The 27,775-nt window shown below is 25.6% G+C and overlaps 1 protein-coding gene across 1 annotated transcript in view; it reads right to left on the reverse strand.

Moving 5' to 3' along the window:
* Positions 1-1,174: 1,174 nt before the first annotated feature.
* The window catches only part of LOC100210520 (uncharacterized), a 134,719-nt gene continuing 108,118 nt past the window's right edge, over positions 1,175-27,775 (reverse strand). The window contains exons 24-33 of the mRNA XM_065807946.1: positions 20,572-21,657; positions 19,359-19,474; positions 18,982-19,242; positions 16,892-17,053; positions 16,565-16,660; positions 11,535-11,669; positions 9,916-10,012; positions 5,974-6,321; positions 1,857-1,982; positions 1,175-1,710 (exon numbers count right to left, since the gene is read on the reverse strand). Coding sequence (XP_065664018.1) covers positions 1,313-1,710; positions 1,857-1,982; positions 5,974-6,321; positions 9,916-10,012; positions 11,535-11,669; positions 16,565-16,660; positions 16,892-17,053; positions 18,982-19,242; positions 19,359-19,474; positions 20,572-21,657 — 2,825 coding nt within the window. The 3' untranslated portion in view covers positions 1,175-1,312. The remainder of the gene's footprint in view (positions 1,711-1,856; positions 1,983-5,973; positions 6,322-9,915; positions 10,013-11,534; positions 11,670-16,564; positions 16,661-16,891; positions 17,054-18,981; positions 19,243-19,358; positions 19,475-20,571; positions 21,658-27,775) is intronic.

Here is a 27,775-nt window from a genome sequence, read left to right on the forward strand (position 1 = left end):
AATATTTATGATTTAAAAACTATATTAGAGCAAGTAATACAAGTAAAAAATTAAAATTTAAGTTTGTCGCCATTTTCATTTGTTTCGATTATAACAAAATACCTTCAAAAATGGCAGAAAACAAGGTTTTTAAGTGTTTAACAATATTTGTATTTCTTTTATAACTTCCAATATCGCAATAATCCCTTTATATTTTAAAAGTAGAAATGTTAACTACCTAGAAAAAAAAATATTTTTGGAACTCGGTGGAATATTTTTTTAGCTGATGTATAAACCAAAAAAATACAAATACTTGCTGCCGTTTTTTTCAAAAAGTCTTTAAACTTAAACAAAAAATCAGACTTTTTTTTTCTTTCTAGTAAATTTGAAATATATAGAGCCAAGAGATTATCTTTAAAATAAATATACACTTTTATTTAAATTAAAACTACTCCTTTTTAGTTAAATAAAAATCTCACATTTTTTAGATTTTTTTGAAAATAATAACAAATTTTTTCACTTCTTTTTACTATAAAATACAAAATAAAAGTTTTATTAAAAAATTATTTATTCTTTTGAAATAAAAAATTATTGCAATTTAATATTTTTTAAAAAAGGGCACTTAATCTAGAGAAAAGTTGTGAGGGGTTTATTACCATTTTTGTTGTTGTTTTGAGTCACTGTGCGTCGTTTCTTTCGTATATCAATTTTTAACACCTTTAACGCAGTGATGAAAGCATTTAATTTTTTTCACTCATGCAGTGAAGAAAAATAAATGCAACTTTTATGGATTATAAATATATATATAGTAAGTACATAAAAAAATCCAGAGTATTTTTTATATATATATAAATATATATATAGTATTTTTATATATATAGAGTATTTTTTATATATATATAAATATATATATAGTAAGTACATAAAAAAACCCAGAGTATTTGGACAGATTAGAGTTGTAAAAAACATCGTTTTTTTCACAAGCATATTGTGGCAAAACAACAGTATTTTTTTTTAATAGTTTTTTTTTGCAACTCTAATCCTGATACCAGTCCTTTTTATCTATCTATATACCTATCTATCTATCTATATATATATTAAAATGAAATGTGACTAGTATATAAATTTTTAACACTATTTATATGTTAGTATTTATAACACAACTGCTATTTTTCAAATTAAAAAAAAAAACAAGTATTGTGAATACAACTTTAATGCCCAATATTTAAATAACAAAACTACGATTTAAAATTATATGAATCTTACATTAAGTGTATGGAATTAGTTTAAAAAACTCGTTATTAATAAATTTTATAAAAAACAGTAAAAATATTTAAACTGTACAAACACCAAAATCGCAACTCCAATAAGGTATTTTTACAAAGTTATACACGTAATAATTGTTGCAGTTAATAATTTTTACTAAACCGACATCGCTGGCACAGTAATAAGAATAGAAATGCAAAGTAGAAGTGACTAATCCGTCACGGACACTTGGATGTGAGACTGATAGCCAACCTGGATACTTCACACCGCAATAGTTTTGTGATTCTATGCATTTTGAGTCCCACAATTTCCCACCATTTTCTGAACTGAATCTAATCCATAACGAATCGTTACCAGCTAACATATTATCGCATGAAATATTTAGTGGGGTGTTTGGTAAGCTGCTGCTATTATATCGACGCCATGGTTGATTTAATGTCACATAGTTTTGACAGGAATCAGGAACTATAAAAAACAATAAAATGCATACGAGAAACTTATGATTATTTAATAAATTCACAATATTAAAAATCTCAACACCCTAAAGATCTTAAAAGGCACTAAAACCTAAAAACAATAAACTTACAATTCTATAAAAATAATCTACTTACATTTCTGATCGCACCACGTTCCACTAAAGCCTGGTAAACAGTCGCATGTAACTATGCCTAAAGAGTTTACTTGACACAAACCATTTTGACATGTCATAGAGCAATCAAAAATAGCTGTTTGAGCATCTGAAAAAAAAATTTCATTAAATTCAATAAACCAAATCGGAAATATTTAAGTTATTACATTAGCATCTGTTGCGAAATGAAAACTTTTACAGATTTACTTACATTTGTTTATTACAGATTAAACTAAAAATTGTTTATTACGGAATAAATTACATTTGTTTATTACAGAATAAACTACATTTGTTTATTACGGAATAAACTACATTTGTTTATTACGGAATAAACTACATTTGTTTGTTACGGAATAAACTACATTTGTTTGTCACGGAATAAACTACATTTGTTTGTTACGGAATAAACTACATTTGTTTGTTACGGAATAAACTACATTTGTTTGTTACGGAATAAACTACATTTGTTTATTACGGAATAAACTACATTTGTTTATTACGGAATAAATTACATTTGTGTATCACGGATTAAAATACATTTGTTTATTAAGGATTAAATTACAATTGCTTATTAAAGATTAAATTACATTTGATTATTACGGATTAAATTAAATTTTAAAAAACAACAACAACAACAAAAGAAAAAAACAAGCGTGAAACAAGTTAAACAAGTGTCACCATGATCATCTTTTGTGGAAACAAGTGTAACCATGATCAACTTTTGTCGAAACAAGTGTGATCATTATGTTTCTTGGACTTACTTAATAGCGCTGAATAATACTTTTACTTCTGATTTTCTCTTATATCTTTATATCTGAATATCTTTATATTTTTCTAATCACTCGCTCTACCACTATTACCACTACTGCGTATACCAACGTAACAAAAATTGATAATTTTTTACATAATAATTGTTTATTTTTCTGTAAACATTCAAAAATCGTTAAAATAAAAAAATAAATACTAATTTCTGTTATTAATTTAATTAGTTTATAACTCCATTTAGTTTGATAATAAAAGTGTGATAAGAAAATAATACAATAACTATTTCATAACTGAAATCCATTATTACTAATGAGAAACTATACTAAGTATTAATAGTTAATCGAAAAATAACTGTGTCTAAGGCAAATGTCTAAATTAACATGCCATCAGTGATTAATGACAACAAATTTGAGCAACTATCGGAAAAAAAAGAGTATAAAAACGCATTTGAATATTGTAACTGATAAACTCTACCAAACAAAAAAAACAACAACAGCAATATCCATATCGTAATAAATGGTTGTGCAGCCAAGAAAAAAGATATATATATATAAAAAAAGAAATGTTGTGGTAACAGGACTTGAGCTACCCCAAACACAACTGTTTAAAAATAAAAACAAAGTAGCTATAAACAACTTTTTTAATTCAGCCAAAGTTTTGTCTGTAAAAGTATTAAAAGCATAAAGAATACAAACTAAACTAAACATAGTCCACTAAAATAAGAGCTAGTCTGCTGCATATTACACGCAAAAAACTTGCACCAGCGTAATACCCCTGTTTTTAAACCAACTTTGAAAATTAGTCAACTGTGTTTTTGAGCTAACGTCCCTTACTCTTTAAACATCTCAAATGTTGTTGAATTAAGGGTAGGAATAAAAAAACTTTGCTGAAATAAATTGTGGTATGAATATGTATGAATGTGGTATGAATATGTATGAATGTGATATGAATAAAGAAACTTAGTTTACTGACACATTAAATACTTTTATAGCAAGATTATAGACAATTTCCATCACTAAATAAGAGTTAGCAAATTTGGAGATCAAAACAACAAGAAAGGGTCACAACAACTAAAGGATGAGGTTGCCAGATAACAAAAGCTATGAAATCAATACATTTTGGTTGTTAGAGAAACTCATGAAGTCATTCAAAGTCAATACAAAGCCTCTCCTAAACTAGAAGAAATATCAGTATAACAGTAATACCAGCAGTTATAAAGCATAAAAAATTTCAATTTTAAAATCAAACTGAAGACACTGCATGCTTATGACAGTATGAGAAGAGAAAGGGTAAATTTTTACTTCTCTGACTTTGTAATATATATAAAAACTCTACTGGATAACATAACTAAACAAATGAAGCTTTTTTGCAAAGCGTTATCTTAATTAATCTTAATTTTGTGTTCCACATGCATTTAATTAAATCGTGTAACTTTGCAAACTTAGACAAAAAACCACAACTACATGGTTCAACAAAATATGTTTTTTGGTAAAAAAATATTTATTTCATAAATTTACTTAACTATTATTTAATAAGAGACAGAAAACAATTAAAGTAAATAAGTAAAGCAGAAATTCATAACAATTCAAGTTCAAAGAACTCAAACAATCTGGTAAATCTGGGTATTTGTAAAGTTATACATTTTCTTTGACCGAAACACATAACCAGATGGAAATTAATAAGCTTATTTTCCTTTATACTTCTATCGATATTTATAAGAACTTTAAACAAAATTTATTTTAACATTTTTCTGAAAACAAAAATGTGTTAGCTATGTTTTTGCTTGTGCCTCTTTGTGGTTGTATATATGTACCTCTTCTTATTTACTGATGAGGGTAAAGCTCTAAAACTTAGTTTAATGGTCCTGATCTCAGCAGGTAGTATAGTTTCAGAACTCTGTGATAGCTCTCAGAGAGGCTGATTATAACAACAGCTACAAATATTTAAATAATCAATATTTGAAATATTCAAATCAATCCTCAATGCGTGTTGAAGACACCTGCCTTAATATTAACCAAATAAGTTGCCAAATCCAATGATCACCCTCTTTGAGCATTGTTTAACATTCCATCTCTCATTTCTTATCTCTCTCATATCTTATTAACAAAAATCTAACTTTAGATCTCTCATATCTTATCACCACTCTCAAAGATAAGGCAGAACTAATTGCAAAATAACGTTTTTCTGATTCATCTCTTGAACCTAATCATCAAACTCTTCCTGTCAATCTAAAGAATCAGCCAACCCATTGTCAGACATAAAATCAACCCAACTTTTGTTGCTTCTAACTTTAACTTTTCTACAGCCTCTTGTCTAGACAACATTTTACTTTCTGTCTGTGGTTATTTCGCTCACTTTCTTACAATAGTGTACAAAAATTCATTTTAATACTCAAGCGCCTAAATAAAGTTTGTTTATCTGCTTGCTTCAAAATGGCATCTGTGGTTCCCATTTTAAAAAACTCTAGAAATTGATCAAGAAATCTATCAAGATAAAGATTCTATTGGTGCAATAAATAATCTATCAAGATTAAGATTCTATTGGTGCAAAAAATAAGAAGCTGCTAGACAAGATGCTATTGCTCTTAAATTATCAAAGATATTTCATAAAGTCTGGCATGCTGGTCTTCTCCATAGAATCGCTTCATGTTGTGTAAACTAGGAAAGCTTTTAAAGTTATTGAGTCATCCCTTTTTAACTGCAGTATTAAAGTCATCCTTGACGTAAAACAATTTCATTTTCAGTAATTTCTTGGTTGCCACAAGGTTCTATCACCATGACATCTAATCTAAAGCAAAGTTAGTATCTGTAAGTTTTCCTCTCTATTACACTTGTCATTTTCCGATTACATTCTCTTTCTCATTTGTATTTATATGAAACATTGTTGTCATATTTTGGGCAGGTTTTTTTAATAATGACCTTTCTATTTCAGACAAGGTACAAAAATTTATTGTTAATGTAGATGGACCTACTCTAACTGCCCAGTTTGAGCCTCTTTCCCATTGTCATAAGATTGCGCCTCTTTCTCAAATACTACCATGGTAACTGCTAAAGCAAGTCTTTTATGCGTTTCATCACAAAAAAATCAACCTTATAAAACAAAACTCAAGTCATGGAATCTCACATAAGAAATCTTTATTCAGCAAAGTCACATTCTTTATACTCTTGGATACGTCACTAATACACAAGTGTGAGTTTCTCAAAAAATTATACATACTTAATCTATGCTTTTAAATAAAAAATTATCAAACATGTTATAATCAAAACAAATACCTAAAAATATCTAAAAAAAACAAAAATTTCAAAGAATCAGAGCAAATTTTAATCTAAAAGTACCTTTATAGCAAACAACATTAAAAGTTTGTAAGCATAACACATCGGCCCATCCTTGTGTACCATTAGATATAGAGCAATCACCATTTCCACTTGGTTTTCCAACACCCCAATTTGTATAAGATAAAAGGCTATTATCCCATTCCCACTGACCATCAATTTTTTTGAAATCTAACCAAATTGCTGAATTGGCAAGTGAAACTAAAAAATAGTCCCAAGATGCAGAATCAAATGTAGGTAGAGAGGCATTGAGATAAGAGCACTGTAATTGAGCTTCATCATAAGTGTAGTTGTTGATGAGAAGTTTGAAACACCGGTCCTGAAAATAGTAATAACCATCCTCACAAAACTCTAAAAAAAAATAATAATATAATAAAACATTGGGAACATATATTTTTGCTTTATAATAACTAATTTTTTTTAAATAACTTATTAAAATTTTTACTATTCAAAAGATTTTAAAAAAATTTGAAAAACTTGAAATGTTTTACCATATAAAGCAACAGATGTACCTGTTTACCAATATCTTTTGCAATATTAACTTTTTTAATAAAACTTTTTTAAACAAACATTTAACTACTTTTAAATTACTCTAAAATTTGTTTTCATAAATTGTTAATTTCATAAATTGTTATAAAATTTGTTTTCATAAATTGTTAATTTCATAAATTGTTATAAAATTTGTTTTCATAAATTGTTAATTTCATAAATTGTTATAAAATTTGTTTTCATAAATTATTAATTTCATAAATTGTTATAAAATTTGTTTTCATAAATTGTTAATTTCATAAATTGTTAATTTCATAAATTGTTATAAAATTTGTTTTCATAAATAAAGTACAAAACAATAGTAAAGTGTAGAGTTTTGAAATATTATGAACATTACAACGTTAAAAATATTAAAGTATTATGAATATTTATATATTTCAAATATTAAAAATATTAATAAATTAAAAACATTAATATACAACGAACAATAATATATTACAAGAATTAATGTTATGAATGGTAATATATTATGAGTATATAAATATATTTAGAACATTAAAATATTTAAAAAAATTAAAATATTGAAAATATTAAAATATCACAAACATTAAATTATTATGTATATTACTATTTTTTAAAACAAATAGCATTTAAAAAACAACAAACCAAATTATTAAAACAGTAAAAATAACTTGACAGTTAACAACATTTTATAATTAAAAACATGTGACTATTTGTCTTATGTGACTATTAACTATTTGTCTCAATATATATATATATATATATATATATATATATATATATATATATATATATATATATATATATATATATATATATATATATATATATATACATATATATATATATATATATATATATATATATATATATATATATATATATATATATATACATATATATATATATATATATATATATATATATATATATATATATATATATATATATATATATATATATATTAGGGTGGGTCATTATGATGTAAATGTTAAGTTGGGGCTGTGAAACAATATAAAAATGTTGCATTACAACATTTTTATATTGTTTCACATTTTGCCTGAGAATGGCATGGAATACCACTCAAGACATCAACGTGAAACTGGAAATGTTCAAGATCATCATTAGAAACAGTTGATAAAAGCGGTGGTGGTGTTTATTTTTATGAATGACAAAGCTTCCGGATCAAGATTGATGCTTGATTTATCAAAGATATGTGAAAGAAGATCTTGCTACTTTGTGATGAAGCTCATGCGTCAATTATTTTATCACACGAAAACTGACGAATTGATACATTTTCATCTGTAACTCCTCCAAGAAGAATGTTTTCAGGATGAGCAAAATAACAGTTATTTTGCAACACTGGTTCAAGAATTATCCAGTCTTCTTTCCCTAGTTCATAGCACTGCTTCATAAGATAGAAGAAATTTCTTGCTCTGTCAAGGCAGGAAGAATGGCGCTTTATGTTGAACTACGATGGTGCATAAACATTTACGATGAATCTTGTAATTCTATGCAATGGTTTTGAAGGATTTTCCTTAAACATATACAAACGTGAAATACGATTGGCCTTTGTTAGCCACCTTGCATGGTTTAGATTTCCTGGCATAGCAGTCTGGAGGAACAATATTTGATCACAAACAGTGTGACCCTGCTGAACAACTAAGCAAGCTTTTAGAAGGTATATCTGATCAGAGCTTAAATCTTTTTTAACATCAACACTTTCATCCTCAACTTTACCAGGTATATGTTTAAAGTTCACAATAACTAAATCTTTTGGATCAAAAACTAGTGCAATGTCTATTTTACCAGTTGAAGTAGCTGGACCTGTTGAACATCCACCATACAGAACAGAGAAATATTTTCTAAAAGGTAGTTCATTTGCATATAACAAGCAAATCAACCATCGCAATGTTCTCCCAAGACCTTCTTTTAATTTTTCGATTACTCAATTGTGTTGATCTGTGTTATTCACAAGACCATCACAAACAATTCCTGCTAAAGTGTCTGATGATTTGAGGTTGTTGATGCTCAATAATATCTCTTGTGCAATATCAACAGCTTTACTACTTTGTGGTGTGACATGATTGACATATTTGTTTTTGGAAATGACACTATCACACAATATTCTTTTTTGAAATTTTGTTGGACACCACTTGTTTTAACAGAAGTGATATCCTGTTTAATATTGTAAACCTTGATCTCTTCATCAGTTGACATCTCATTATCACTTGACACCACTTCATAACTTGACATCATTTTATTATCTAACATCTAAATTAGCAAAAATTCTTCATCCAACTTTTTTGGATCCATTTCTATTTCAAAATTCAATTTCTTATCTGTAATTGGTAAATTGCATGTTTTACATCCTCTTTTTTCTCTCTTCTGCAGCTTAAGTGTTTCTACATTGTCTAATTTTCGTATTACCACCTTCCATACCATTTTTTGATTTATCCAAAACTCCTATTCAAGTGTTGGAATTTTTTTTGGCAGTGGACATGAACAAGCTAACCTTTCTCACCATTATTAAAACACTTACACAGACAAATATCAAATAGTTGGTCTAACATCTGTAAACTTGATTTAAATGTTGCAGAGGACTTCTTGTCATTAGAGTATTTACCAAGCTCATGTACTTTGTTAATTAGTCTCTTTATGCGAATATCTAAGCTGCTGACTGCAATGGTAGGAGTACTTGCTTTGTTGTACAGTGCTTTAATTTCATTAGCTATGACTGCTGCTCTTTCAGTAACACTTGTGCAATTGTTATTTTTTAATAAATAGTCATATGCTTTGAAAACATCAGCATCAACTAATTAAACTAAAACAAAAAAAAAAAAAACGTAATTTAAACATATTATATACAAGTATATATCTAATAATGTAGTGCAGGATCATGTTAATTGGAAGTCAACAAACAACACTAACAGCTTTTTGTCTTATATTTCGTAGGGTGCTCAAAACTTTTGCAAAGTTCTGTATATTATTAATATAAAATTATTAACATGAATCATCAAAAAATTTAAATCTTAATGCTTTTATCCTGCAATTATACGACTCTTGTAAAATAGCATTATTTTGACCTGACATAGTAAAATTCAAGTTAAAGTTGGCAAAGCTAAATCAAATTTTTATTACATTTCTTTTAAACATCATTACTAGGGACAACAAAACGCAAAAAAAAAAAAAAACCAGCCACCCTAATATATATATATATATTTATATATATGTATGTATGTATATATATATATATATATATATATATATATATATATATATATATATATATATATATATATATATATATATATATATATACGTATTCACAAAATTTATATTTTGAATTGATATATAAATATATGAAATATAATAATCAAAATTTAAAAAAAAATTTGATTATACATAAATATATAAGAATAACTTAAAACTTACTTGGAGAAATGACATAATAAAGGATAAGTTTATTGAGCTTCATATATTCCCAATCAACTGAATCTACACAAAACTGAATGCTAGTGTTGTTCTTTGTCTGAAATATTCAAGAAAGTTCTATATGAATAAGAATAATTTTAATCAAAAAAATATATATACTATATATATATATATATATATATATATATATATATATATATATATATATATATATATATATATATATATATATATATATATATATATATATATATACATATATATATATATATATATATATATATATATACATACATATATATACATATATATATATATATATATATATATATATATATATATATATATATATATATATATATATATATATATATATATGTATATATATAGTTTGTTGCATTTGGGAAGAGCGGAAGGAAAAAAGTGATTCTTATGCCAACACATACGTCACTTTTAATTACTTTTGACTTTCGTCCAACATTTGCGTATTAAAATATAGAATTCTTGTAAACATTAAAAAAGAAGAGCGGATACAAAGAGCTAGCTATGGCGACTGCTCTCTCACTATTGGCTATGAGCCAATAACTCAAAACACTTCAAATTGTTCTAATAATTTGAATTTTGATTAGATAATCAACTGTAAACTCTAAACCTCAAAAACAAATTTTAAAATTATTTTGTTACATATTTCCTTGAGATATTTGTTTCAAGATGAAACTATATTCAGCATTTGTTTCAAACCCAGAGATCTGTGGTTCAATGCCTCCTCTAGCCGTTTTTGCAACATTTTGAAGTAAGCATAAATTTCCTATTTAAATGATTAGGTCTTCTTGGAGCACCTAAAATAACCACGCAAATAGTGTGTATATATAATTTTTTTGAAATACATTGTTACATTTTGATCTAGTTTAATTTACTTCAAAAGATCAAAAGTCTTTTACCCCAATTTTTTAAGCTAATTATTTTAGATTTTGATTGTTTGATTCAAAGCTCAAATAACAGCATTTGTTTTAGAAAAAAATCATTTGATATCAAAATAAGGTGAAAATAAGTAAAGAAAATAATTAAGTTTATTGCATGACTGAAAATGACCTCATAGATCAATAAAAAATAACTTTACAATAACTTAAGTGTTTATTCATCTATTGTAATATGTAAAAGATAGGTACAATATACTTCTTAAATTAAAAAGCACAGTAATTTTTTTGTAAAGGAACACAAAAAGAAAATTCAGAATCTATTTGTGCCAATGCTTGGAAATTTGTCCAAATTTAGTCAAAAATTGCAAAAAACTTAACTTTGAACAATCAGTGCGAATACTTCAAAAAATTTTTTTTTTTTGAATATATAAATATGTCTTCTACACATCTCATTAGCCAATTTACATAAAAATTGATTGCCAAAAAAAAATTATGAAATCGGCTAACGCAGCTGTAAACATTACAATTATAAAAAAAGTTCTATAGGGCATTACTATAATCAGATATCATACTAAGTATAACTATAGTCAGATATCATATTAACTAGTCAGATATCATATTAAGTATAACTATAAAAATAAAAAAGAAGAATAAAAAATTAATTGTGATAATTAATGTATTGAATCAAAATTCACTAACCTCTATCCATGTTGCCAAATTATTTAAAGAATCTTTTAAAGTATCATTTGCAGAAAAAAATGAACTTGTAAAGGCAACTGTTACAAATACTGTAGGATTTGGTAATTTAGGATAATGAGTGTTGTATTTCATAGCCTAAACCCAAAACAACAAGTGGTAATTAATCAAACTGAATAAATAAAAAAATATTTATGTGTATATACAGCCAAAAATTAAAGACCACTCTTTTTTTTTTCAAAATTTATTTTTAACCTTAGTATAATTTTGTTTTGGAAAAAGATATCAAAGAAAGAAAAACATTTTTAGAAAGAATTTTTATTGTATTTTATATTTATTATAAAAGAATTTAAATTTTTTTACAAAATAATGTTAAAAAATTAAAAAACTGACTAGTAAAAAATATAAATGGGAAAAAAAATTGGACAAAATTTTAAGACCAGTTTCAAAAATATTTCAAAAAGCAATAAAAAATAATTTAGAAACGTGTTGTTCCTCCATTTGTTTTCAAGCACTCTTGTACTCGTTCTGGCATTGAATTCATTAAAGTTTTGATTACTTCATCAGGCACGTTTTTCAAATGATGAGAAGATTTCAAATCTTCCAAATTGTAAAGTTGTTCTTTACCAAGCTTGTGATCAAGCCACGACCATAATTCTCTATTGGATTCAAGTCTGGACTATTGGCAGGCCATGGAAGCACTTGAATTTTATTAGAATTGAACCAATCGCTAACAACATGCGCTTTATGACACAGCGCATTATCTTGCTGGAAAATAAATCCATCTTGCAACTGCCATAAATCAATGCTAGGAATAAGCAAATTTTCCAAAATTGTGATGTACCTTTCTTTGTTGAGTCTACCATCGAATAAATGAAAAACGCCAACTCTACAGGCACTCATACAGGCCCAAATGCCTATTGAACCACTGCCTTGTTTTGTTCGTTTCAAAATGCATGATTCATGGAACCGTTTGCTCAGAAGTCTACGAAATATTACGCGACCTTTTCTGTTGTCTACCTCAACGTTCATTTCATCACTAAAGGCCACACGGCTCCACTGATCTGTTGATCAATTTTTATGTAGTTTGCACCACTCTTTCCTGGCAAATTTTTTATTATTATTTAAGCGTGGTTTTTTTGCAGCAGCACGCCATAAATAATTTAAATTGTGGAGGACCCTTCGCACAGTTCTAGGGCTTGCTTTCAGACCATTTGACAGTGTCCATTTCGTAGACAAGTCTGTAGATGATGCTTGTCTGTTTTCTTTCATTAATCTCACTAACGAGCGAACATCACGGTCATTTGAAATTTTATTGCGTCCAGTCCTATGATGATCATTAATTGACCGGGTCTCTTTGTATCGTTGAATTATGTTAATAATGCAAGAGTGAGACCTTCCGAGCTTTTCTGCTATTTGTCTGATGCTATAGCCTTCTTCTTTTAATACAAGAGCCGCGTATGTGTCTTTTTCTTCAATCTTTGCACGCATTTTTGCAATATTTTTATATCCTTATTGCAATTCAAAAAATAAATGTTTATTTGATATTGAAACTCAGGTTTTGACATTCTATTTTATAGCCAACGTAATAAGCAATTAAGACAGTTAAAAAAAATAATGGATTATTATTTTTAATAAGTGCAAATTAAAGATTTTAAAGTGGTCGTCAAATTTTGTCCAATTTATTTAAAGAAGATTTATACGTACTCATCAGTTTTTTAATAAGTTAAACGCTATTTAATTAGAGTTAGATAAATTTAGTTAGATTTAAATATATATATATATATATATATATATATACTCACACTTATATATATATATATATATATATATATATATATATCAAAAAAACTGTTTATAATACATAATTAAAATAAAAAATATAATACAAAGGAAATAAAAAAAATACACTCAAATTTACAGTTAACATTCATTACACAAAAGTTATTGTACAATAAAGGACAGGATGTTAATATAAGTTAGGTTAGAACAAATCAATACCTCTATGCCTAACTTGTTTGTTTAACTCAGGGTTCTGCCATTTTATATAAAGACTTTCTTTAATTTCTAATTCAGTCACCCTGTTGGCAGAATCCAGAATGGTAAAACATTCTGCAGTTGCTTTATTAAAACAATCAATGTTGGATTTAATATGTTGAAACATATGTGATTTTTTATCTTCTTTAAAATGTACATCAATACAATACTAAATTTATAAACAGCGTTAGATTTTAAACTTCTGGGAATAATATCTTTTAATGAAAAAAACTGTTGAATTTTAATAGAAGTAAATGCCAATTTTATAAATTTTTCTTTACAAAACAGCTTTATTAACTCAGATATTTTGTTTTGAGCCTTTAAAGATCGTTCACTAATATAGGGTATTTTAAAATATTTACATTCATATTTAGGTTTTTCAAAAGGTTCAGAGTGTTTAAGATCCAAATATTTTTTTAAGGAATAATCTATTAATTTATAAGGATATTGATTCTTAAGTAAAGTTATTTTAATTGACTGAATATTTTCATGAAATCCTGCCCAAGTGTTATTTATTTTAAATGTACGGTCAATGAGAGCTTTAATTAGCCCCAATTTGTATCGAAATGATGTAAAACTAAAGTAATTAGTCAATAGCCCAGTAAAAGTTTCTTTATGGTATATACTAGTTATGAGGTTACTAGTTATGAGGTTATTCTGGTTTTCAATACAAACATCAAGAAAAGGTAATTTACCATTAAAAAACTAAAAAGTGTATATGTATATAAATACAAACTGTTCTAGGTATAAAGATGATTTCATAATAAAAACAAAATACAAATCTTTTCAGGTTTAGAAGCTTCTCCTATTTAACCTATACTTAAATGCTTGGCTTTGTATCACCTGCTCCTATTTAATTGAGTAAACAAAGATTTTGCACAGATCAAATGTCGCCACAAACTAAATGTCAGTCACTTAATTTTTTTACAGCGTACTGTTTGTTGATATCAATGATGCGTTTTTCAAAAATAGATTTAAATTTACAATAATAAAAAAAAATTTCAGTAAGGAAGTTTTACTCTAACTGCTGTCTTAAAATAAAGAAATCTTTTTCTCAGTCTTGATTTAATCAAAAAAATAATTGCCTAAAAATAACTCAATAATATTACATAAATTAATCAAATTTCTCCTTGCAATATATTGAATGAATTTTTATTATATTAAGAAAATTATTACTTATGGGTTTCTTTATTTTCAGGGAATTCGTTTTAAAAAAAGAAATTTCCTTAAAAATCTTTTTCCTTATTTCCTAGTGCCAAATAAAAGAAATTATTTTCTTAATTTTTCCCTTAAAAATAAGGAAAGCTTTTTAAGGAAAGAAATCTCCTTAAAAACCAATTTCTTTATTTAAAGGAAATCTCTCCTAGTGTCAAATATAAGGGATTATTTCCTTAATCTTTCCCTTAAAAATAAGGAAAGATTTTTTTGAGTATATATATGTATATATATATATATATATATATATATATATATATATATATATATATATATATATATATATATATATATATATATATATATATATATATATACACACACACACACAGAATAACAAGTTAAAACTGATACTACCAGAAACATGGGTATGTTTAAACCTAGAACTAAAATCTTCTTACCTAAAACTAAAACTAAAAACAACTTCTTGCCTAAAAGCAAGCGCTCTAGAATATTAATAATTAAATAACTCTGTTGATGGAAACTCTGTAAAGAGTACATAATAAATTGGTTGTAAATAAGATAGTAAAATAACAAATCACTCTGTTTGCTACAGATGAAAAGAATATTTTTTTTAGGTAAACAAACTGCATACTTGTAAAAAAAATTGTTACCGCCATATTACGCCATGTTACCGGCAAATTTTTGTTCAAACACCAAATGTAGTTCAATATATGTTTTCTGAAATTTTAAAGTATTTTTATATTTTAAGTATATATATATACATATATACATACTTAAAATGTATATTATTACTGGGCATATTCAAAGGTGTCAATATTTGATAACAAAGCTATTTAAAATAATATTTTTACAGTCATGCTTTTACTCCAGACAGTTGATGCCTCGTGAATCATTTTTCTACTTAGATCTGATTCCCATGACGCAGTTAAAATAACCTAGGTTCGAAAAATGGCTAAAGGACTTCTGCTGTTTGCAACTTTAAAAATATTTGTAAAACTATTTTGTAGCTAACTCAAACTTTTTGTAGCTAACTTCAAATCTTGAAAAAGCTACTTTTATTTTACAACTTATTCTGTAAAATATTTCGAATAAAAAATGATAATTAATAATAATAAAAATATACAAATTTTATATTATAGTTTATTTTTTAGACTTAGATAATAACATGGCATTCAAATATGAGAATATTTTGAAATTTAAAATTTACAGATATATCAAGTGCGCTGGACAAGGTGAAGCAGATGAGAAAAACATATGAGAAAATGAAAAAAAAAACAAAAAAAAAACACTTAAGGAAACATATGAAGTTTATAAAAAAAACATTTCAATCATACCAAAAGATTAAAAAAAAGCAAGCAAAAAATTAGCAGGAAAACCCAAAAAGAACAATTGAACCAAATGCAACGCAAGCACCAAAACTTTATAAAAAACGTAAAAACCATACTTTTATAATAATCTTTTTTTAATTTAAGCAACAACACATGTGCTGGTAATAATCAATTCAACACAATTAATATCAAAGCCATAAATCTAAAACCTAATTTAATAATTCCAAGATTGAGTCAAAGATATTTTTTGGAAGCTGCATAAAAAGCAGAATAAATTATCAGAAGTGGCAAAACCTGGTTTATATTGTTCTACTTTAACTTTAAATCTTATCTAAAACTTTAAATCTTATCTAAACATAAAAACATTATTATAATAAATTATTATAATTTATTTAATATTTTTAATTTATTATTTTTGCATGAGATCAATCACAATAAAAAAAAAAAATATGATGTAAATTAAAATAAATAAAAATAATAGTTACTCACAGAACAAATGGTTGATCCAACAATATTAGAGGAAGTTAAAACTATGTCACCAACTTCTGGAAAATATTTAAAAGCAGTGTAGACTGCTAGATAATGCTAAAATAAACATTTGATTAAAAATTTTTTTTACTTTAAATTTTAAATTTTTATAATCTTTTAATTTTTAATATTTTATACACAGAAAAAATTTTAAAGAATAAAATAATAAAACCCATCAAATATATAAAAAAATAGTACATATATAAATACCACTCAAAAATAGAATTTAAACGACTCGAAAAATTTCATAAATAATATTTTCATGTTATATGTAAAGAAAATTCTTACAATTTGAACTCCTTCATGAACGCCATCGAAGTTCTGTAATTCCTGAACACAGATTTTATGCATCAATGAATTTGGATCTTTTTCTATCCAAATATTCAACGCATCTGTAAAACTGCTTGAATTAAGGCTGACAGATGCCAAAAGATTTGGAGTTCTAGGAAACTTTTATAAATAAAAGAAAGTAAATGAATTTATTTAAAGATTTAAAAAAAAGTAAAAACTAAAAATGATTTCCACGCAAATGTCATTAAGTAGCCATTGTTAGGTTCAGCACATTTAAATAATTTTGCCTCTACTTTAAAAGAAATAATTTCAATTGCTACTCAGCTCTTTGATTATTTCAATTACTACTTAGTTCTTCAATTTCATTAATTTAATACTACTCAGTTCTTGAAAATTATTTTGGTTTTTAGTTTTTATGGTCAGAAAACATTTTTAAATTTATCTAAAAGTTTGGCATATTTGTTATTGTTAAAAATTCCTTACAAATCAGTTTTTTTATTTATTTAATAAATTGCTTTTTTTTTTTAATTTAAATAAATAATTGAATAATTTATTTTAGAAATATTTCCCTACCTTCCCAAAAAAAAAAAAAGATTAAACTAAAAAAAACAAACATAGAATGCTTACTCCATTTTATTTCTAGTTTTTCAAAAAGAAAATAAAATAGAAGAAAAAATATCACATAAGCACATGACATGTCACTGATGAAGCTACACGGTAATACCCATTTATAGGTACCACAAACTCTTGAAGAGTTTAAATGAGAAATAAATTTGCAACTCTTTTTTTAATATTATTAAAAAAAACAACAAATATGAGCTTAAAATCCAGCAAGGTCACTGGTATTAGAGCTATTCAGTATGCTGAGTACGAAAAAACAACAAAATTAGAAAGTAAACATTGAAAAAAAGCTTGGTCAATTTATTTAATAACAGCATTTAAAAGAGTGCAAAACACTTTGAGAACAAAAAAATAATAAAAAAAGAAATTAGGTGAATACTAAAGGCTAAATAAAAAAATACTCAGAGGATACAAACCTTTTATAACAAAATAGTAAATTAAATAAAGGTAAAATAAGTTTATGTTAAAGTCAGGTATATGTGTCTATTCAAGTTTTGCAAATCATAGTATAGCAACCATCAAATCATAGGATAACAACCATCAAATCATAGGATAGCAACCATCAAAACTGAGAAATAGCAATACTTAAAGTTAATTTTACATAGAGCAAAAAAATCTAATGAAATTTACAAGAGGTAACAAATTCAACCAATGAAAATATGCTTGCAAGGTCATGTGATTTTTCCAACCAATGAAAATATGCTTCAAGATAATTGCTTATATGAAACTAATTTATTATTAAACTAATTTAGAGAAGATGAATCAAGCATAATTAGAAATGGCACCCTAAGAAAAATTTTTCATTATGTGCCTTGAACAAAAAGCAGCTAACAGGTACACAATCACCACATAGTACTATTAATACTCTGATATTTTACAGCTATTAATAGAACATAGATATTTTGAGAGTTACCACAAATTTGGAAAACATTATTACCAGCAAGTCTTAAAACCTTAAATCTAAGTTTTAACCCATTAATCAAAACCATTAGATCAGGTTATAGAGCTGTATCTTCATTCAGAGCTAACAGAAATGGTTAAATATTAACAATGACATTAATAAAAAAGCATAATTAAAACCCATAAGTAAAGTCATAAAGATGGACTCATCATTCTAAACAAAAAATAAAGACTTATAAAAAAATATAAGAAAATAAAGAATTATATCTAAGCTATTGGATGAAGAAGTAAAAAGCTTGTCAATAGAAATTTTTTTTAACCCTTTAGGTCTATTTTAAGTCGTTTTTTTTTTAAAATTAGAATTAACAGAATTAACAAAATTTAGTTTAAAGAAAAGAGTTCAGATACTAAATAAAATTTGGTTTAAAGAAAAAGGTCTAGATACTAGATAAAATTTTATTAATAACAGAGTGACCCTGACTTTGGATTTTTTGTATCATTAATTTATAGTAACTATAAATGTATAAAACTAAGTAGAGATTTATATTTTTATAAAATAAACTTACCAATAAAGAAACACACTGGCTTCCAGTTTCCCATGTAGGAAGATTAATAATTCCACCTTCTATTAAATCAGATGTAAAAAGTCTTTTTTGTAAAACTCCCCAATACACATTAGGTGAAGGCAAATTGTCAAAAAAATGTCTTCCTGCAACTAATACACAAGCTCTAAAGCTATTTACAGTAACGTTTTCACTCCAGACAGTTGATGCATCATGAATTGTTTTTCTTTTTATATCTGATTCCCACGATACAGTTAAAATAACCTAAGTTCAATAATAACATTTTAACACTTGATAAACTGAAATTTTAGGCAAATATCTTTTAGTAAAGTTAGATCATGAAGTAATAATATTAAGAATAATACAGTATACAGGCTTACCTGTAATGGGTAAAGTTTATAAAAAAAGTTTGGCACCAATGCAACATTTTTGCAGAATGCACCAGGTGCACCTGGAACTGGATCCAACTTAACCATTCCAGTAAGATATGGAAATTCTAAAATTATAAGAAATAATTTAAAACAGTTCAAACTTTACATAGCTAATCTACTTTTTCCAAAATCATTTTTGCGCTCTTAATATAAAAATGTGCCCATTAATTTTTCAAAAAAAAGAAGAAGAAAACGAATAATAATGAACAAAAAGATTGCTGTCCCATGCCAAACCCTCAGTCAATGTACCAGCACTTCTTTACAGCAGCAGACTATACAATAGTTAATGTATGTACTGAAGCCCCCGCAACTTTTAATTTTTGCATGATGTCATTTGTGTGTCTAATGCTGCATTTATATATATATGTGTGTGTGTGTGTATATATATATATATATATATATATATATATATATATCCAAAGTTTCTTGAATGATATTCACTATTAAAATTTGTTCAATTCAATGCACAAAGAATAAGCAAACTTTTAAAGTGATTGAAATAGTTGAAATAGTGATGATCAGAGTGTGTTGATATAGAAAACAATTCATCAAAACAGTCAATTCAACTTTCAAAGTTTGATGATAATTTTCATGGATTGTTTTTCAGTTTTATATAGATGTTTACTACTTTGTAATATGTGGTAACCACTTTGTAATGTGTGGTAATCAGTTTATAATTTGTGGTAACCACATTGTAACATGTGGTAATCACTTTGTAATATGTGGTAATCACTTTATAATATGTGGTAATCACTTGGCAATATGTAGTAATCACTTCATAATATGTGGTAATCGCTTTATAATATGTGGTAACCACATTGTAATGTGTGTTAATCACTTTGTAATATGTGGTAATCACTTTGTAATATGTGGGAATTGCTTTGCAATATGAGGGAATTGCTTTGTAATATGTGGTAATGACTTTGTAATATGTGGTAACCACTTCATAATATGTGTTAGTTATTTTATAATATGTGGTATTTACTTTTTAATATGTGGTAATCAATTTGTAATGTGTAGTGATTTTTCTTTTTTTAAGAAATTTGCAACGACTTAAAATATTAAATTACTTGTATTAAACAAATCTAATCATATTTATAAACTAAATTAATAGCAAATAAAATTATACAATAAAAATATAAACAAACAATGTTAAGCTTACGCTGACAACTTCCTTTATAAGCCATTCCAGGCCATGTGTTACTGTTATTTCCAAATTCATTGCAAAAGTTCTTTTGCATATCACAAAGACTAGAGTAGGTTACTAAATTAAAGCCACACACATCACTAGATTCTGGACACTCTGTTTTGCACCCACAATATGGTTTTAAATTTTTATCAAGATGACATTCCAGTTCGTCTGCACAAACAAAATTAGTGCAATGATTTACAGTTCCAATAACACTATAGTGCAGTTTTACTGGGAATGGTCGATGAGTTTGGTTTTCGTGACCATTTCGGGAACAAACAATTACAGAAGTATTACCAACACTATGTACCCATGTAATTAGATTACCAATTTTTAACATTGATTCATTTGATACTGTATTTAAATCAGATATAATCACTTCAGGAGTTAGAAGTACAATAGGCATACCAAAATAAGAATATGTAAAATTGATCTGTTCACAAAACCGACCTTCTTGATTAACTGCAGCTCTATTAAGTTTGGTGCTAAAGATATAAGTATTTGCTTCAGAAATGTTCAAAATAGGTCTAGATATTGCTACATAGTTTATCCAAATGTTCTTTAGTTCTGAAAAAGCAAACTGTTCTTTATAACATGCACCAAAACCATTCACAGTGGTGTTATACAACCATAACAATGGGAAATCAGAAAAATACTGATCGATTGCAGGTGTGTAACCATTTAACTTTATTACAGGTGAGCTTTCCATTATAGTTGGAAATAAAGTGTACACACAGTTTAAGTCTGTGTATGGCAAAGTTTGAAACTTTCCAATTTGTAATTGGCCTTGCAATGAGCTTGACACATAACTAACTGACATAAGCAAAAGATATGTATCTATACTTTCATCCAGTGAACCAATAAATGTTGCCACTGAACTACTATATTTTAGAAATGAATTGGAAGGATAAACATTAGATACTGTTTGTGAAAAAATTACCAAACTATCATCGCTTATACTGATGTCATTACTTGTTTCAGGAAACATCATTAATAATGATGTTTCCTGAAACAAATTTTGTATACCGGGTATTACATTGATTGATATTTGTCCAGTACCTACATAAAAAAAAAAAAAAAAAAAATTCTATATTTGCGATACTATATATTAAAAAAAAAAAAGATTTTGAAATTATTTTTCAATTCTTTTTATTGAGAACTATTAGATTACAATTTCACACTCATATTTACATGTATGTATGTATATATATATATATATATATATATATATATATATATATATATATATATATATATATATATAAATATATATATATATATGTATATATATATATATATATATATATATATATATATATATATATATATATATATATATATATATATATATATGTATATACACACACATTATAATCTAACAAATATTAATAAAAATAATTAAAAGATAATTTCAAAATAACTTTTATTTTTATTACAGGAAAATCTTTAAATTTAATAAACTAATTAAAATTGATTAAAATAAAAATTTATTTTGCAAATGAGTAAAAAATAAAAAAATTAAAGCATAAATGTTAAAAGTTTAAAGTACAATAAAATAAATAAAAATGAAAATTTAGCATTAAAATTGTCCTAATTCAACTCTATAGCAATAAGATCTTAATTCTGGATTGTTTCAAAATTGTGCATGAAGTTGAATCAATTACTAATTGAAGGAATGAACTTTGCTTTCAATGTTTCTTTGTAGATATACTGATTAATTGAGCCTTCAGCAGCTCACACATATACCATCTATATATATATATATATATATATATATATATATATATATATATATATATATATATATATATATATATATATATATATATATATATATATATATATATATATATATATATATATATATATATATATATATATATATATATATATATATATGTATATATATATATATATATATATATATATATACATATATATTACATTTGTGAATGTCCACCAAGCCTTCACTATCTTTAAATGTCTAACAAGCTTTCACATGTTTTGTTTTTCATAGAAAATTAATCATAAACAAACTTGTTAAAACTTTTGTAAAAATCTCATAATTTTCAACACTTTTAAAATAATTTCCCAAAAATCAGTCAAAATACAATAATTTTTATTCTTACTATCAAAAACCTATATAAATCAAAATGTATAATATATATATATATATATATATATATATATATATATATATATATATATATATATATATATATATATATATATATGTATATATATATTTATATATATATTTATAATATATATATATATATATATATATACATATACTGCTATTCTCAAAAGTTTAGGCATTGGTAAAATTTTGTGAACAATCCTCTTAAATAAAAATATAACAGAAAATGATATTGAAATAATCTTTTTTCATAACTTCTAAATGTTGCACACTGTGCAACATTTAGAAACATTGGTGCAAAGATTATACAACCCAAATATTGGTAGTTAGTCAGATTTTAGAAAAGTTTTTTATTAAATTGAACTGGTCAATTAAAGATATAGTTCATCACAAATAAACTATATGTTCTGTGTATATGTATATATATATATATATTTATATATATATATTTATTTATATATATATATATTTATATATATATATATATATATATATATATATATATATATATATATATATATATATATATATATATATATATATATATATATGTATATATATATATATATATATATATATACATACATACATATATATATATATATATATATATATATATATATATATATATATATATATATATATATATATACATACATACATATATATATATATATATATATAATACATATATAAATAAGACTTGGACAGAAATAGTGTATGATTGAACACTGTTACTAACCATGCAAATGATTTTTTTTGTTTACAACTTGACCACAACTGTTTAGATGTTTTGATGACTTAAACATTTCCGAAATACGCTGGAAAAAAAAATGCTAAGCTAAACTTAAACTAGAAAAAAATTTAAAAATTAAAGAAAAAAGCAAACAAAAATTACAAAAAAGTAAAAGTAAGCTTTAATTAAAAGCTTTAAACTTTAAATAAAACTCAAAAAACTCGAAGCGAAATTTAACTGGATTTGAAAATATTTATCTTTTGAAACATTTAATTTAAGTTAAACAAAGCAATTTTACAAATTACTTCTAATGATTATTTAATAAATGAACAAATATTATATATTAAATATATAATAATAATTATATATTATATATTAAATATTTTATAAGAAAAAGATTTGAGAAAATAATATGCTATTTTAAAGTATAAACAATTTTTTTTAAAAGTTGCAAAAAAAAAAGTTCTTTTAAAAAATAATCTTTTTAAAATAAAAATTTCGCTTTGTAAAAAAGAAGTTAAAAAAAAATGATTTCAACAATTCTTTGTAAATATAGAAACAAAAAAAAAAACAAAAAAATTACATTTAATTTACACATAATGCATTTATTTTAAACAATCAATGTAGCTAATATTTTATTTTGCGTAACTTTGCGTAAAATAAAAACTTTGAAAAAGATAAACAATTAAAAGTTATTCATAACAATTTTTTTTTATTGCATTTAAATTGTAAAAACATCAAAAAAGTCAAATTGTAAAGAAAAATAATAAGCGTGGTCAGTTACATAGTGCAATTGTACGTCATCCTTGTTTAAGTCTTATTAGGGTGTTCCGAAAAAATCAAAATTAAAAAATGTTGATCTCCCTGGTTGTTTTTTGGTGATGGGTAGCATAAAAACCCTAAATTTTAAATTTCAGCCCAAAATGTTAACCCTAACCCTTGTCCTAAGTCCCCCTAAAATATTAATTTTTTGGTTTTTTCGAAGATTTTAAATTATTTTTATTCTTATTATAGTTGTTTTTTTGTAAACAAACAAGTAAACTCACCTTTAAGTAAACAAACAAGTAAACTCACCTTAAAGTTTAAAACTACCTTTAAACTTTTATTTTACACATATGTTCAGAAAAAAATCAAAGGCCATGATAACAAGTTTAATATGGGAATTAAAACATAAATATTACTGATTTTTTCATTTTTATTGGTATTTTTTACATTAAAATACAACAAAATACATACAATAAAATACAACAAAAGCACATCAAAATTTTAGTAATAAGCTGTCTTTTGTTTTGATGCTTGTATGTGTTAATTGCTTATTTGAATAAGCTATTATGATTTAATAGTGTTTACAAATTGTTTGTGTATATGTCATAAACTATTTTTGCAAAAATAGTTTATGATATAAACACATACAAAACTCCCTTGGGATAATTATGTACATGTACATTAATAATCAAAAATAAATTCAAAACTTCCTCGGGATAATTGTGTACATGTACATAATTATCCCAAGGAAGTTTTGTTTATTACAAAAAGTTGTATATAAATTGTAAAATAGTATATATGAAACAGAGTTCTTAAAAGTAAATATAGTTGTTGTTTTTACAATATAGTCATCTTTTTGTTTTGTTATAGTTAAAGATTGAGGTTATGTTTATGTTGCTATAAGATATTGCAGTGCGATTTGTGAAACTTATAAAGTTAGCTTTTGTCAATATGAGTTAATCAAATTTATGTTCAAAATACCAAATTTGGTTGTTGGGGAACCGTCTGGAACAATTACCTTCAAACCAAATACCAATTAAGTGTGAGGTATTGCAATACTTTTTCTTTTGAGGAAAGAAGGGCCTATGAAACATGATAAGTACTCTATTAGTAATATAGTCTCTATGATTCATAAAAATTTGTAAGTGAAACTTACAAATTTTTATGAATCATAGAGAACCTTAACAAAGCTTAATAGTAAAAATGATGAAAAGTCACCCATGTTTTTAAATCAACTAGAAGAGTATTTTTATATTGCACATCAAGAAGCAGCAGATATTGTTAAGTCTGACAAGGGACACTAAACAAAAAGAAAAAGATTGTTGACAAAGATTATACAAGAAAATCGCAAAGCTATAAAAAAAGAAAACAATCAAGTCAAAAGTACGTCAAAAAAAAAAGTTATAGAGCAATCAACACAAGTGATTTCAGAAAATTCTGGAGTATTTTCTAAAATTTCTTTCAACACAACTGCTTCAAACTCAAATTGAAATTCTTTTAGAAAAAAGTTGTTTTATTTTGCATGCAGACATCACATACTGGAAAGACTTGCAAAGCGCAGCCTGGCAAGCGCTATTTGGACATAATCACTGCCCAAATAATGAGTACTTTAAGGAGTTCCAGGAAAAGTGGGACTCTATCTTGGAAAAGGATGACTTCAAATGCTTAGATGATAAAGTCAGTATTACGAAGCTACAGCGAAATTCTGTAATTTCTATTTTCAAATAGCAGCTCTCGAACTAAGAGATGATTACAAGGAATGCACAGAACTAATGTTAATTTTACTTGGAGAAATTCCAGATAGAGGTGTACATTGGCACAAGCCTGGGGCCTTTCATCATGCAAGATGGATGTTGTTAGTGACATATGCTACTAAAATGTATGGGCTATAAGGAGGTATCTACTGCGAAGATGATAGATATGTCATTTTAATACTCTTGTTTATGTCAAGTACTGGTTAACATGGTCTTTTAGAGTTGATGCTCCAATTAATGACTTGAAACTTTTCAATGAGTTGCTGGACTTCAAAGTTATCACCATGGAAATATCAGAAAGTCCCTCAAGAATATTTAAGAAACATTTTTGTTATTCAACCAAGGAGATTACAGTTTTTTGATTGTTTTCAAAAACGCTGTCTGACAATGAAAAAAAGGATCTTGTTAAGAAACTCCAATCCTACCAATGTGGTGAGCTGAAAAAACATACACTAACCTTTCTTGTAGTGACAAAAAACACAAAAATTCCATCATTGATTAGAAAATACTCTTGGCTTCTGTTTGAAACCCTTGGTGTGAACACTAAGTGGCTGAAAACTTCTATGCAAACATAGGAGGAGAGCAAAGTCTATCTTAAAGCAATGAACTTTTAAAAAAATATTAGACTTGTTAATGATGTTACTGAGAGTGTTGTAAAATTGATGAAAGAGATTTCATTGTCCCTCACAAAAGATGAAAAAACGAGCAAGGTGTGTTACAAGTATTTGAAATCACAGAAAGTGTTTTACCAATTTCATAAAGGCAACTTCGAGTAATCCTTAAATAAGCTCTTACTGATGTAGTTACTTTTTCCTATTTAAATCAATTTGTAATAGCTTAGTCTATTTTTTCATATTCAAATGTATAATAAGTTAGAAAATGTGTTGTTTTTTTGATGACATTAATTTTGATATTTACTCAATATAAGAAATACCAATAATACTATATATGAGAAATACTAATAAACATAAAAAATTAGTAATATTTATGATATTTTATTCCCCGTATTACACTTGTTATGACTTTTTATCATGACTCTCTGCCATGATTTTTTATCATGGCTATAATTTTTTTTTCTGACCATATATATAAAATAAAAGTTAAAACTGAATCCACTTGTTTGTTTACTAACAAAACGTTATAGATTAAAAATGATTTAAAACTTTTGAAAGAACTAAAAAATTACTTTTTGGGGGAACATGGGACAAGGGTTAGGGTTAACATTTTGGGCTGAAATTTGAAATTTAGAGTTTTTACACAACCCATCATTGGAAAATAGCCAGGGAGATCAACATTTCGAAACTTTTAGTTTTTTTGGAACACCCTAAAGTCTAATATATCTTTTTATAATAATGCTGAACTTAATAGTAGTAGTAGTAGTAGTAGTAGTAGTAGTAGTAGTAGTAGTAGTAGTAGTCGTGATATCCCCCATGCTACCTTTCAATGCTCCTCTGCGTTACGTTTTGAACCCTTATGTTACATTTTGCCCCTCATGTTACTTTATCTTTTTAATTGTCCCTCATGTTACAAAAACTCCGTAACATGAGGGACAATGCTCCCTAATGTTAAAGAACTTGCGTAGCATGAGGGATCATTGTACCCTTATGTTACTTTTGTTAGTGTAGCATTGGGGGCATTTAAAAAATACTTTGTATTTGGCTAATTAGGCAAATTCAGTAGCAGTTTGTTAACTATATATTTCATTATAGGACGCCGTTTTTGTCATTATTGTACCAATATACCGCTTTTTTTATATTTATTTTTTATTTTGCCGTTTGTTAA

This window comes from Hydra vulgaris, chromosome 10 (assembly GCF_038396675.1).
Source record: "Hydra vulgaris chromosome 10, alternate assembly HydraT2T_AEP".
NCBI classification, from domain to species: Eukaryota; Metazoa; Cnidaria; class Hydrozoa; order Anthoathecata; family Hydridae; genus Hydra; species Hydra vulgaris.